The sequence below is a fragment of the Sturnus vulgaris genome, chromosome 16 (genome assembly GCF_052056855.1).
Source record: "Sturnus vulgaris isolate bStuVul1 chromosome 16, bStuVul1.hap1, whole genome shotgun sequence".
Lineage (NCBI taxonomy): Eukaryota > Metazoa > Chordata > Aves > Passeriformes > Sturnidae > Sturnus > Sturnus vulgaris.
This window is the reverse complement of record NC_142258.1, coordinates 8,810,101-8,822,382: the sequence shown is the minus strand read 5'-3', so window position 1 is coordinate 8,822,382 and position 12,282 is coordinate 8,810,101. Positions and strand designations below refer to the sequence as shown.

The following is a 12,282-nucleotide window of genomic DNA, read 5'->3' as shown; positions in this document are numbered from 1 at the left end:
AAAGATAATCTAGGGGTGAATCCTAATCTTGTGACCTTCATTGGGAACTGGAATTCCCCAGCATTGACAGCTTTATTATGAGCACTGATATCAATCCCTCTTGGCCTTTCACCTTTTTTTGGTAATGCATTATCCATATACTTCAATCAAATTGTCTGTAAGTGCCTCAATTTATAATAAAGTCTTCTCACCTTTGTTAATGTGAGTCACTACATAACTCTGACTAAGCACTTGATTCGTTTTCTAATTTTCAAAAGAAATTGACCCCAGTTATTGCCAGTGTTATAAACTGTAAAAATCGGAAAAGAAAGAAAAAAAGGGATAGATTCCCTTTATCTGGAAAATACCAGCTATTTCAAATTCTTGTAGGTGTCATTCTATTAACTAAATAAAATTCTGTTTATTGATTATAATTCACAAATAATCCATAATTTAACTGGACCTTGTACAAGTTGGAAAGTTGTCTCTAGCTCTTGGCTTCTCCTAAAATTAACATACTTAAAAGCCATCAGATTTTCAACTAATAAGCCTCTGTGATTTCCAAAGCATTGGGATCTCTGCATACATCCCCACGCTGCCTTTTATGGAGATGTTCTGCTCAATACTCGCTGTTCCGCAAAAATGTAATGATAACAAATTCAAAACAAATACCTTTTAGGGACTAGTGTGTCAATTGCAAATGAGATAATAAAATTCATTGTTTACATCCAAGTGAACATGGCCAGGGCAGAATCGGGCACTAAACTGAAGTGACAATTTAATCAGAGCTTTGCTCCCGGAGGTTCCTCAGTTCAACCCCTGCCTGAGTGGGGGGGCTCAGCACGTCGGTCCATCCAGACAACCCTGCTGCAAACTGCCTGTCAGGGCAGGGCTGGCAGTGAAGGACGAGTGGGCTTGTTTCTCAACAAGTGTGTTTTAGAAAAGGTTTTACTAATGTATGTATTAGATCATGACAAGCCTTCTGATTTCTCTTATATTGAAAATATCTCGTGATGCTTCTTAATTATGGAAACATATACGCCTTTCACATAAATATCAACATTTTTATAGGTGTGCATGCACACAGACACAGACAGGCACACATACAGGTAGAAGAAACCCATGAACCTCTGGGATGGTGCTGAAGCTGCTTTCTGCACTGCCATCTACTGTCGTCTTAATTTACTTACGGGATTTTCTTAGAAGTTTGTTGCTTTACTTTCCATTAAAAAAAAAAAAAAGCATGTCATCTTTGAAATTACTGTATTTCAGTAAATTGTCAGATTAGTTTTGCTTCAAATTTGTCCCCAGACAAATACTAAAAACATATATATATATATATATATATATATATATATATATATATATGCAATGCTGGGGCATTTATGTAAAAGTGGTTCCACTCCTTCTTCTAATTTTTAAGCATTTTTCCTGTTTAAAGAACAAGTTACTGATGAACTGATTATTTTATCTAGTTGCTCTTTCTTTCAGCAGTCCTTTATCAGGACTGAGAGGTTAGGAGTCTTACAGGAGATCAGCAGCTCAGGTTTTTCATTCCCAAATGCACGAGTGATGGTTGTGTGCAGCAGGTACCTGTGACCACCTGCCCTGCCCTGCACCTTGTGTTGGCATTGCTGCCAGCTCAGAGCTCGGCTCCTTCCCTGCAGCAGTGTCTGCTGGGCTCGACCAGCAATGGCAGGGTTAGCAGTGACTAGAAGCAGGCTAGAACATCTGTCCCCACTGTCAGGCATGCACAGTCTCCGTGCATTTTAAGCAGAACCCAACCAGTAACACAGAAAGCAGGATCAACAGTCTGACAGGTCTGTGCCCATCTCCAGGTTAATGCTCTGAAGGTGTTTGCAGAGCAGAGTAAGAGTTAACGTGCCAGAGTCCCCATCCCACAGTGTGTGACCCCCAGCCCTGTCCCCAGCAGGGACCTTGCCCCCCTGGTACTTACAGGTGTCCAATTTGGGGAGCAGAGTGAGTTGGAGATACAGCCACCAGCCGGGACAGCCCAAGTCCTTGCTGCCTCTGCAGCCTCCCTATATAGAGGAGGAGAATCTTGGCAGTGGGGAGGGGCCCTGGAAACCACGTCCTGCTGGAAAATCCTTTTGGTACCTGGCTTAAAAAGCACAGCCTGAGCCGAGGACCTGGTTCCCAGCTGGGCCTAACCCAGGGCTGTAGCCCCTGCCCCGAGCCACTTTTTAGGGGAAGCAGGCTGGTTCTGGCTTTCAAAAAGATGCATGAAAGGGGTGCCCCTAAATCGCAAGTTCAGGGTTTCACTCTTTTTTCCTGCTGTTTGACAAAGCAAATGGACTTTTAACTCCTTCCTGCCCTGGCAGTATCCCTGCCCCTCATGGCCCTATGCTGGAAGGGCAAAGGCCAGGTCACAGCCCGTGTGGCACAGATGTTTCCTACCCACTGTCACTGCATTTTGGAGCTAAGCCCTGAGTTCAGGGGTGGCTTGGGCAAAGAGGGTTATTCCTAACAGCAGGACTGTATGGGTGGAGGTGGCTCTGGGTCTCCCTGTGCTTATGTGACATTTGGAGCCTGGGGCTGGTTTAAGCCTCCTTTGCCCCTGGGAAATGAGAAGGTTTTTTTGCCACCTTCCCAGCAGATTTGCCAAAGTTTCTTTTGCGATCCAGTGTGCAGCTCAGTTCTTGAGAAAGGACTGTAAGTACTTTCTCATATATAAGAAATACCCCGTGTGTCTGTAAATGTAGAAGAGAAGTGATGAGGAGCTGGGGGGCAGAGTCCCCGGGATGCAGGGAGAGAACAGGGAGCAGGCACCGTGTGCTGGCAGGGACAGGAGGAGCAGGAGGAGGAGGAGAAGGAGGAGGAGGAGGAGGAGGAGGAGGAGGAGGACAGGGTGCTGGGAGCCAGACCTGCCAGGGTTAGGGAGTGATCTGGTCCTCATCAAAGCTTCCTCACACCCCCAAACCTTCAGTCCCCAGCTGTCCCCCCTCCTTCCTCCCCTAGTAGCCAACAGCCTTGTGCAGTAGGACCTGTGGATGGAGATATCCCAAAAAGGGAAAGCTAGGATCCTCTAGGAATTCCCACCAACGTGCCAAATACAAAATACCGAAACAACCCCCTCTCAGCAACAGACTAAATATGGTGTATACCCAAAGGATCAGAGCACAGGCCTGAGTGAAATTATTTCTCTTGACATCAACAGCTCTGTCTTCTCTGGAAAATAAACCCTCCTGGGGAAGACGGATGGAGCTCATATTGGTCTCATCATCCTGAAAAAATACCTATGAGGAGAGGATGGCTGAAAACCTCTGCTATCACTGGGTCAGGAATTTGCAGGTGTGATAGACCTGTAACCTCTTCTTCTAAGTTCTGGCCAGAGGTGAAAAAATTTGGACAAAGAGGAGAGAGGGAAAGAGCCCTGGGGTTTCTGCTCTACAACATTTCAGAAATACCAGATGGAGGGTCAGGTTTGGGCCTCAGCTGGAGAAGAGCAGGTTTGCCAGGGCAGTGACACAGTCCCAGAGGTCACAGACTGTCCTGCCAGGGGCAGGGTTGGTGTCTCAGTGCTGTGGGGCTGCCACGGAGCCAGGCAGAGCCTTCCAGGACCCAGCAGTGCTGTATCAGACCCGTGCATGTGTGACTGTGTTGGAGCAAAGCCAGGGAAATGATCACCACGACATAAATCCAAGAAACTTGTCCTTGTTAGCAGAAAGTCCCTCACAGGGCAGGGTAGTTCACCCTATTTTACTTTTTTCCCCTGCAGTTTCTTGATTGCAAACTTAGCTTTTAATTAGAAAAACAATGAAATGCAAGGGAATCCTCTGAAAAGTAGGATCATTTTAACATTCATCAAAGTTATTCTAAGAAGTTTCTTTTAAACACATGCAGCTGTTTCACAAAACCAGACACATTATAATAGTAGCTTAAAAAGGAGTGGAAATTATTCTGGCTGGTCTGCAAACCACTGCACACGCAGGCTTGCTGCCCAAGGAGGGAGTTTAACAGCAGCAGTGCTGGAGGGTGATATATGATGTGACATTAAATGGAGCTAGAAAGTCCAAAAGAATCTTACTGCTGGGACTGAAAGAGTTGCACTCTCAAGCCATGTGGGGTAGGAATTGATAAATGTAAGCATGGCTTCCAACCTTCACTGAAAAATAATGTAAGAATATATTAGTCTGATAGTCTGGTTGGGGGTTCCTGAAGGTTGTAGAGGTTTTAAACCAAAGTTGCCTCAAAATGAAAGCTGTGGATTCCCAGTGGATGATGACTTTGTGACAAGAAAATAAGCGTTGTTTAAACCCCCTTGATTTGTTTATTTATTTGTTTTAATTACTTTTCTAGAAAAAAAATAAAGTATTGAGCAGCCTACCCTTAAATATCTCCTTACTGAATTTGCACTGTAAATATTGTACTTGGGGAAAAGAAAGAGGACCCAAGAAGGAAAGAAGTGAACTTTTAACTGCCTTACCATGGTGTAACCTGAACACATGAGAGGGGAAGAAAAAAAAGCACAAATGGTGATGTTAGTTTGTTAAATAAAGCATCAGGTAAGCAATTTTTGTTTTGTTTAAAAACGTTTTTACTTAAGTTTTACCAACCATGTTTCTCTAAGATGACAAATACAATTGGAACAGGTAATTGTACTGGTGGATTACCACCTGTGTCAAGCTGTACACTTGCAGCAGGAGGGACAGTCTGTGTCCAAGCCAGGACAATCAATCTTGAGAACAGTCTGATGGAAAACACTGCCAGCTGCTCGATGTTTGTGCTTAATGCTGGCTGCAGGTGATCAGGTGAAGTGCACAGAGCAGGTCTGAATCAGCTGCTGCTGAAAGGGTGTCTTTACAAGTGTGAACAAACCTTTTGGGGTTTCTTTTCCTCAAGGTGATTACCCAAGGCTAATCAGTCCTCCGGAAAACTGATCCAGGGACACCGAGATTGGGTGCCTGACACGAGGGTGCTCAGGAAGGAAAACGTAACTGAGTCCTCAGAGCGAGCTGATAAAGCTTCAAAAAGTCTCCCCTGTGCAGGACAGAAACTAAAACCTCTGAAACTGCTCAGCTGCCCTGCAGTCTAGAGACACAGTTTGCTCTCATTCGAGAGGAGAGCAAAAATTTGGTCTTGAAGAATTTTTTATTTTTAAAACTTGTGGGTTAAGTTCTTCCAAAGTACTTTCCAGATCTGATATCCACACCAGACTTCACTGGCTCCTTGTCACCTTCACTTGTGATAATGTGCTTGGACAACAAACAGCCTCTTTTAATGGAATTCCCTCCATTATGCTCTTGGTTAATGTTCTATCTCCAACAGAATTCACAAATGCATTTTGCTTTTTAAAGGCCCTAAACTTCTCTATGCTTGTATCTTTGTTTTCTTTCATTTTCTGTTGTTAGTAGAAAAAGTAAGGGCAGTTAATACAAGACATCCCAGGCTGTAATTATGCAACTTGTAAAGTTAAGAAAATAATTTTTGTGTGTGCTCATCTAATTGGCAATTTCTTTTAAAACCTGAACCTGCGACTCTAGGACTGTGAAATATTTTGATCTAAATATTGATCTCACCTTAAAATTTTAAGGAATGCTCAGTGCATTCATGTGGGAAAGATTTTGCAATTCCTCTTCACCCAGTAACAAGGCAGGCAGTCAGACATTCAGAGGACTTGCTGTATGTCAGCATCTTGAAAGATACTCTGATATTTCATGTTCTGTCAAGATTAATGCTAGACAATTAATAATATCACTAGACCAGTATATTTTCATAGGTATATTCCAAAGCTTTGTTGTAAATAAACACGACTGGATAAACACTTTAATTTGCCTTTAGTTTGCTTGTACAATGACTATACTTTGAAACAAAGGATTGTTTCTAACCCCCAGACATGGGCTGTGAGGGTATTGGAGATTTAGATGAAATGCAAGTTGCACCCAGAGCAAACAGGCCAGATTCCACCCACTGTCCCTACAGAGTGTCTGCACAATGGGTGAATCCCCAGAGAAAAAAGTCCAAAGATTCCTTCTGTTTTAAATGTATTTTGTCTCTGATTTCAGACATGCACCTTTACCTCAAAGCTCAGTGGAGGATGCCCGTGTAGCAGCCATTGCTTTCCTGGCTGTGGAGAGGAGCCTGCTGAGCTGTGTGCTTGGGAAAGGGCAGGTACCAAACATCCCTTTCCCTTTCTCAGCCTGAGCAAAAGTTTTTTTAAATTTCTACCACTAAAAATTTATTTCCCAGGGAGCTCCATGGCACCTGGGCAGCATCTGAATGATCTATGCTGGGAAGACAGAAAGCAGAAGCAGTGGCTGTTTACAGTGAAACATTTGCATAGCAGAGAAGGTTTGAGCTTTTTCTTTGCCCTTGAAAAGACAATTCAGAATCCAAATATGCATAACAATTTGATCCACTGCTTCATGGAAACACACGGGTCTAGCACTAAACTTCTGGAAAATCAAATTAGAAATTCAGAGGTGGTTCTTCAGCCCAGCAGCTGAAGGTGACAGAGGTGTGAGCACAGAGCACACGGAGGCCTGATCCAGTGGTCAGCTGCCACTGCTGCAGAGGACTCACAGATGGATTTGATCGAGGTTTATTTGCAAACACACGTCCTCCCCTCCTGGCAGCAGTCCTGAGACACTGATCAGCCAGGGAGGAGCTGCCAGCACTGCCAGTCACACGGAGGAGATGAGCTCACTGCTGAGGCTTCAAAGGGATAAATGCAGCCTCTCTGCAGCTCCACAGCACAGCACAGGCTGCTGGTAGAAATAAAAGTATCCCTGCAATGCTAACTGGGTCAAATCAAGATAATGGCAAAATTTCAATCTGCACAGCTTAGGGTCCTTTCAGCTTCACAAACTGCAGGTTCTCTTTCTCTCTTCCCCCCTCCACTGTACCATTTTTCTAACAATAAAGGTTTTTAAGGACCTGACTCTAGAGATTTAATTAGACAAAACTCCTCTCAGTACCACTGGATATATTTAGCATTTATGCATTTTGTTAAAATGAGAAGAGAAAAAATAGATGTTATTTTTTTATGTACCCTTGCAAGTTGGGCTTTTAAAATAAATTACCATTTCAAAACATGTAAATACCTCAGCTAAAAAAGAGTTCTGGGAATCAGTAATCTACTATCAACTTTATTTTTAGCTTTTCCTGACTTTGGGTTTCATGCTGTTTGGGAAAAAAACCCAGAAGTTCCTTCCCCTCCCATATACCCAGTGTTACACCGTACAATTTATAGCAACTCCAGATGGAAAAAACTTACTCTTGTTTGTTTGCTGGCATGAAGATAAATATAGTCCCCATTTCTGGAGAATTAAAAACAACTGTCCCTCTAAATCACTTCAATTTTCTATTTGAATTTCTTTTCCCTTGCTTATCTGAAAGCTGCACCCTCTTTTTTAAAAGAATGATTAAAATGTATAGTTTGAACACTCTCAAAATACCACACGGAATAAAATTGAAAAATTTTATTCAGAAACATTGGAAAAACACACAAAGATAAAAGTACAGAAATGATAAGTTATTATATAAAAATGTATTGGATAAACTCAGTAAATTCAGGTGCAATTCTAGACACAGTGTGACTAGTGATTCACTAGTGTGACTCTATACAGCTTTCCTTCTAGCAGGGGATAGAGAAATGGAAAGAGAGCTTGGCTAACATTTTTTAAATTGACAGTAAGTATGACCTTGTCATCCTGCCTCATGAGTAGACATTACAAGCTAAAATGGTCCCACTGGATTTATTGGAGAAATTTATGCAATGAAGAATGTCCTAAATTAAATCTGACAGACCTTGAAATGAGAAATTAGAAAATGAAAGATATCATCTCTTTATACTTTGTAAAATAAGAGGCTCTTCGATGCTCATGCCAGCCATCCTTCCTGGTTCTGGAATTCTGTCTGAAAACAAAACACAGACAAAAATATTCTCATGCATCTGGAGGTCCACGGTGTGTTATCTTCTACTATTAGCAACTCTGATGTACATTATCATCATAGAGAATTTAGGAAATTTTACACATAAATGTTTCCATGCAGCTGTAGGAGATAAAAGCTCTACATCACTAAGATTAGATTTCAGACAACTTCCAATTCAGCTGTGGTGAATGAGGTAAAGAAACACCATATTCCACACCTTTATCAGGATCCCCAGTCTGCTGGAATACTCATACATCTAAATAAACAAGATAATTTCTAAAGTGAAAAGCAAGTTAGATGTTAAATAAGAGACTTGGCAGGTTGAGTTTATGAATGGACTTGATTACCTGAATATGCAGCCTAGTGAAAAGAGTTGGATAATTTTAAACCCACTGCCTTTAGGTCTCCACTAACATACTCCACAAACACATGCAGAAAGTAATTTCAGAATATATTTACTTAAAGGTTCAAAGCCTAAAAACTTTAATGTTTTTGTTTAGTTCTAAAACCAGCAACGTGCTGTTATATCTTATGATTGATACTGAGCTCTATAACCAACTGTAACCAATGAAATCTCCATGTGAAGTTATATTGGAGTCAACAGGGCAGGGTGACCCTGCGAAGTCAGTAGAAACAAAAGTATACTTTAAAAAAAATTCTCCTATACACTCAGTTTGTTTTTAAAATAGAGAAATTTCTGATAGGAGTAATTGTTTTCTAACAAAGAGGTAATTTATAGCAGTTTTGGTATGGAAATTTTGTTTCTTCAGCCCCCTCTTCTGGCAGGAAAAAAACATCATTGTCTCATTGAATTAACTGTTAAAAAACTGTTAGTACTTCTCACCCTTTTTAGATGTCAGTAAGATCTCAGGCTTCCTACTTTTGAAATTCTTGGATACAAACCAAACAGTTTATAGTATTAACAGGAGAGTAATAAATATTCACAGTAAAAAATGAAGCAATATGCCAAGGAGACTCTTAGAAGGAAAAAGCTGGACCAATGAACCTTTTCATTCTCTAGCTTAGGTGGTATTAATTATAACCAGTCCAAAAGCAGACCAAAAGGCAAGTAACATTTAGCAGTGTTTACTATAGAGCAATGAACTTTGGACTTAAGCTTTTGTGGCAAACAGGAGATGAATTATGTTCTCAGAAAAGGTTTATGCCCATGTAAAGAATTGACACTAAAGAGTTAAGAACTTTCTATAGAAATTAGGTTAGATCAGATAAGAAAAAGAGATATACTCATTATTTAATATATTTTATTGAGAATTTAGACTAAAATCTTGTATTGAATACCCAATACAGTGAGACTGTCTCTAGCTGACCTTTTTCAGGTTTGTAGTAATATAAGGGAGTACAATTTGGCCAGTTAAACTTTTAGGGAAATGGTAAAGCCATTTGGTGCCAGATGAAAGCATTCCTTGCACAGAGAAGGAGGGACACAGGGTCCAGCTGCATGTTTATGCATGGTATAGGAAATCCAGTCACAGACAAAAGTCCAGCAAAAATTACATTGCACTCACCTTTTTGATTTCTCTCAGCAGGTGGTTTGCCGAGGTTCTGCTTTGGATAATTCAGTAAAGACACTTTTGGAAGGATGTTCTGGATACTTTCTTCTTTACCACCATGTAAGAAATGAGAGAGAATTCCATACAGGAGAGGTCTGCTTAAGGGAGAAATTAAAAAGTAGTCTGTAAAGTCTATGGAGCATTAAAAATACACCCTTCCCCCAGGACTCCTTAGATCTTAGTATTTACTTCTACAATATGTACAGATGTCTTTAATGACTTAAAACACATCCAAGTATCATGACATACATAAGCATAGACCTAAGCTCCCCCTGAACACCAACACTGCCCTAAAAAGCTCAGACTAAGAGACACTCTCCACTAAACTCCAGCTCCCCTGGCAGGTGAAGAACTGGAGCATGTTTAGCACAGGAGCACATTCTCACCCATGGATCACAAGGATGCACACACTCACAACAGATCAGACACTGGTGGGCCACAGGCCAGCCCACCAGGGCACATCTCAAACTTGACTCTTCCTAAGCACCTGACAGGTTCAGACAGCACAAGTTACAGAGAATGCTGAACATGTCTGAACCTGCTTCAGCCCTCAGGTCATTAATGCAGTTTTATTGGAGCACTCTGATTTTATATCTAATCTCACAGTAATATTTTTATTGCTCCAGAAAACAACTCCCAGAAATGCAAAGAGCAGATCTACTTTCTGTAGAAAGCAGACTGTACAGGTAAGAGAGCTGTGGTTTGGTGCACAAGGGCACTATCTGGAGAATGCCACTGTGTTGGCAGAATGCAGTGTTAGTTTGGGGTATGCCTGAAAATGGCCCCATGTTTGGCATCGTGAAGCTGAATCCAGCATATCAGAACAGGCGTGGGATCAGCCACATTTCAATTGGTGAGAACATTTATATGTGATTTATAATAACACTAAAGAGAAAAATATACGGGTATACAGGATATAGAATATACAGAATATACTGTGCATTCCAAAATTCCTCCTTACACTGACTTTCCACTTGCATCTTCAACTATATTCAACTCCTTGGCAAGAAATTGTCTATCCAAGGGTACTTCAGGCTGGCCGGATTCTGGAAAACAAAATCCTTGAATCTTAAGACCAGTAAGAAAAATGTCACCAATTAACAGATAACTTCAAAAGATCATGAGAGCACGCACCTTCCTTTTAGACTATTAATAACTTACAGTGTATTGTAATTCCAGGGAACTCACTTAAGCATTAGTGATTCCTACTGGTATAATTTACAATAGCACATTACAATTTTTATCTTTACTTCTAAAGAATCTAAGCAAAATATTACAGAAGTCTTACAGTATAAAGATAAATTAATCAGGCAAACAACTCCTTCTCTAAACTGCTACTCCCAGTCATTTCAAGAAATTTGAATTTGCAGGATGCTATCAAATTTTCTTGCTCTTGCATCAACTACTGTGTCAAACAATTTACCTCAAGGGTAAAGGAGCAGAGAGTAAGTTTTCTTAAAAACTAACGGAATGATTTGGCTTAAGGCTGCAAGTAGAGTTGTGGAGAGGTTGTCTGTACCCTGTTAATTCCCGAGGGAAGACAAGATTATTCAGCTTGTCACACTTACTAATTCCATAATATCAATGGAATTTTTCAACCAAACAATCACTGATTACCATCAGAGCGATGACACAAATTCATCACCCATACCTGCCGTCAGAACAGATGCTGTGTATTTATAGTTGTTGTACTCCAGGTATTCCCGAATGAGCTCATTGATCAGGAGGTTCTCCCGGCACAGCGCCGGCCGCGGCTCGCTCTGGTCGTCCAGGGCATTGAACACCTCAGCCCTGATCCTCGCTTTGATTTGGGCAAGAGCTCCTCTTTTTTCCAGTGTGTCCTTTAAAACTGTCACCACGAAAAGGCCCGTTAATTTAAAGCCAAAGGGCATTAATTAGCCCCGATACAAGCAGGGTTTTGCCGTACACTGCGACAGCGATAAGGTATCGGCACCTGTGCACCCGCCAGTCTAGGCACGACACAGATAAAAGTTAAGCCTTCAGAGAAGTCACATTTTTTTTTTAGTCGCCAAGCATACGTTCTGGCAATTTAAGAAGCAGGATGTTACTGCACCAAGATGCGTTTAATACTGAAGTATGCTGAAATACAGCCCACGGTATATGACAGAGGCAGCGCCGAGGGACGGCGGCCCCCATTAGCGCCCGCGGCAGCCCTGAGACCCATCCGGGTGGCCGCGGAAGCCCAGGTGGCCCTCCCGCCCTCCTGGTAGCCAGAGACATCCCCGGCTCCGACCCCGGCCCTGGCCCCGACCTGCTTTGAGCTCCGCCACTGTCGCCATGGCCGCGCCGCGACCCGGATGGCGCCGCGCGCACTGCGCAGGCGCGGGGCTGGGCGGGAGCGCCCTGAGGGAACAGCGCGGGGCTGGGAGAGAGAGAGAGAGAGAGAGGGAGCTCCATGAGGGAACAGCGCGGGGCCGGGAGAGAGCTCCATGCTGGATCAGCGCGGGGCTGGGAGAGAGAGAGAGAGGGAGCTCCATGAGGGAACAGCGCGGGGCCGGGAGAGAGAGAGAGAGGGAGCTCCATGAGGGAACAGCGCGGGGCCGGGAGAGAGAGAGAGCTCCATGCTGGATCAGCGCGGGGCCGGGCGGGAGCTCCATGCGGGATTATCGCAGGGCCGGGCGGGAGCTCCATGAGGGAACAGCGCGGGGCCAGGAGCTCCCTGAGGGAACAGCGCCGCTCCCGCCCGGCCCCTCATGGAGCAGGAGCCCTAGGGGATCCCTGTGCTGCCAGCGGCCCGAGGGGAAGGTCGTGCCGGGATAGAATAAGCGGCGTGAGCAGCCCCTCCGTGCTGCCCCTGGAGCTCCCGCTCCGTGCC

General features: G+C 43.1%; 2 protein-coding genes and 1 long non-coding RNA gene across 7 annotated transcripts in view; 1 reads left to right on the top strand and 2 right to left on the bottom strand.

The window, feature by feature from the left end:
- Positions 1 to 2,053, bottom strand: part of MYH11 (myosin heavy chain 11) — a 55,209-nt gene extending 53,156 nt beyond the window's left edge. For all 4 annotated transcript variants that reach the window (XM_014895225.2, XM_088174421.1, XM_014895207.2 and 1 more), the window contains exon 1: positions 1,937 to 2,053. The gene's annotated coding sequence lies outside the window, so the exon portion shown is untranslated. The remainder of the gene's footprint in view (positions 1 to 1,936) is intronic.
- Positions 2,054 to 2,882: 829 nt separating this feature from the next.
- LOC148221908 (uncharacterized) lies at positions 2,883 to 7,058 on the top strand. Its single transcript, XR_015807233.1, has 3 exons — positions 2,883 to 4,505; positions 6,006 to 6,111; positions 6,190 to 7,058. It is a non-coding gene; the product is annotated as an uncharacterized LOC148221908 (long non-coding RNA).
- Positions 7,059 to 7,406: 348 nt separating this feature from the next.
- Positions 7,407 to 11,844, bottom strand: CEP20 (centrosomal protein 20). Of its 2 annotated transcripts, none has more exons than XM_014895355.2 (5): positions 11,719 to 11,844; positions 11,098 to 11,295; positions 10,408 to 10,492; positions 9,402 to 9,544; positions 7,407 to 7,857 (listed from the first exon to the last, which is right to left on the bottom strand). In XM_014895355.2, the coding sequence occupies exons 1-5, from the start codon at positions 11,744 to 11,746 to the stop codon at positions 7,781 to 7,783; spliced, it is 531 nt and encodes a 176-aa protein (XP_014750841.1). In that variant the 5' UTR covers positions 11,747 to 11,844; the 3' UTR covers positions 7,407 to 7,780. The 2 variants fall into 2 exon arrangements, with proteins under 2 accessions (XP_014750841.1, XP_014750849.1); XM_014895363.2 differs by having other exon boundaries at positions 9,402 to 9,541; positions 11,719 to 11,843.
- Positions 11,845 to 12,282: the final 438 nt, after the last annotated feature.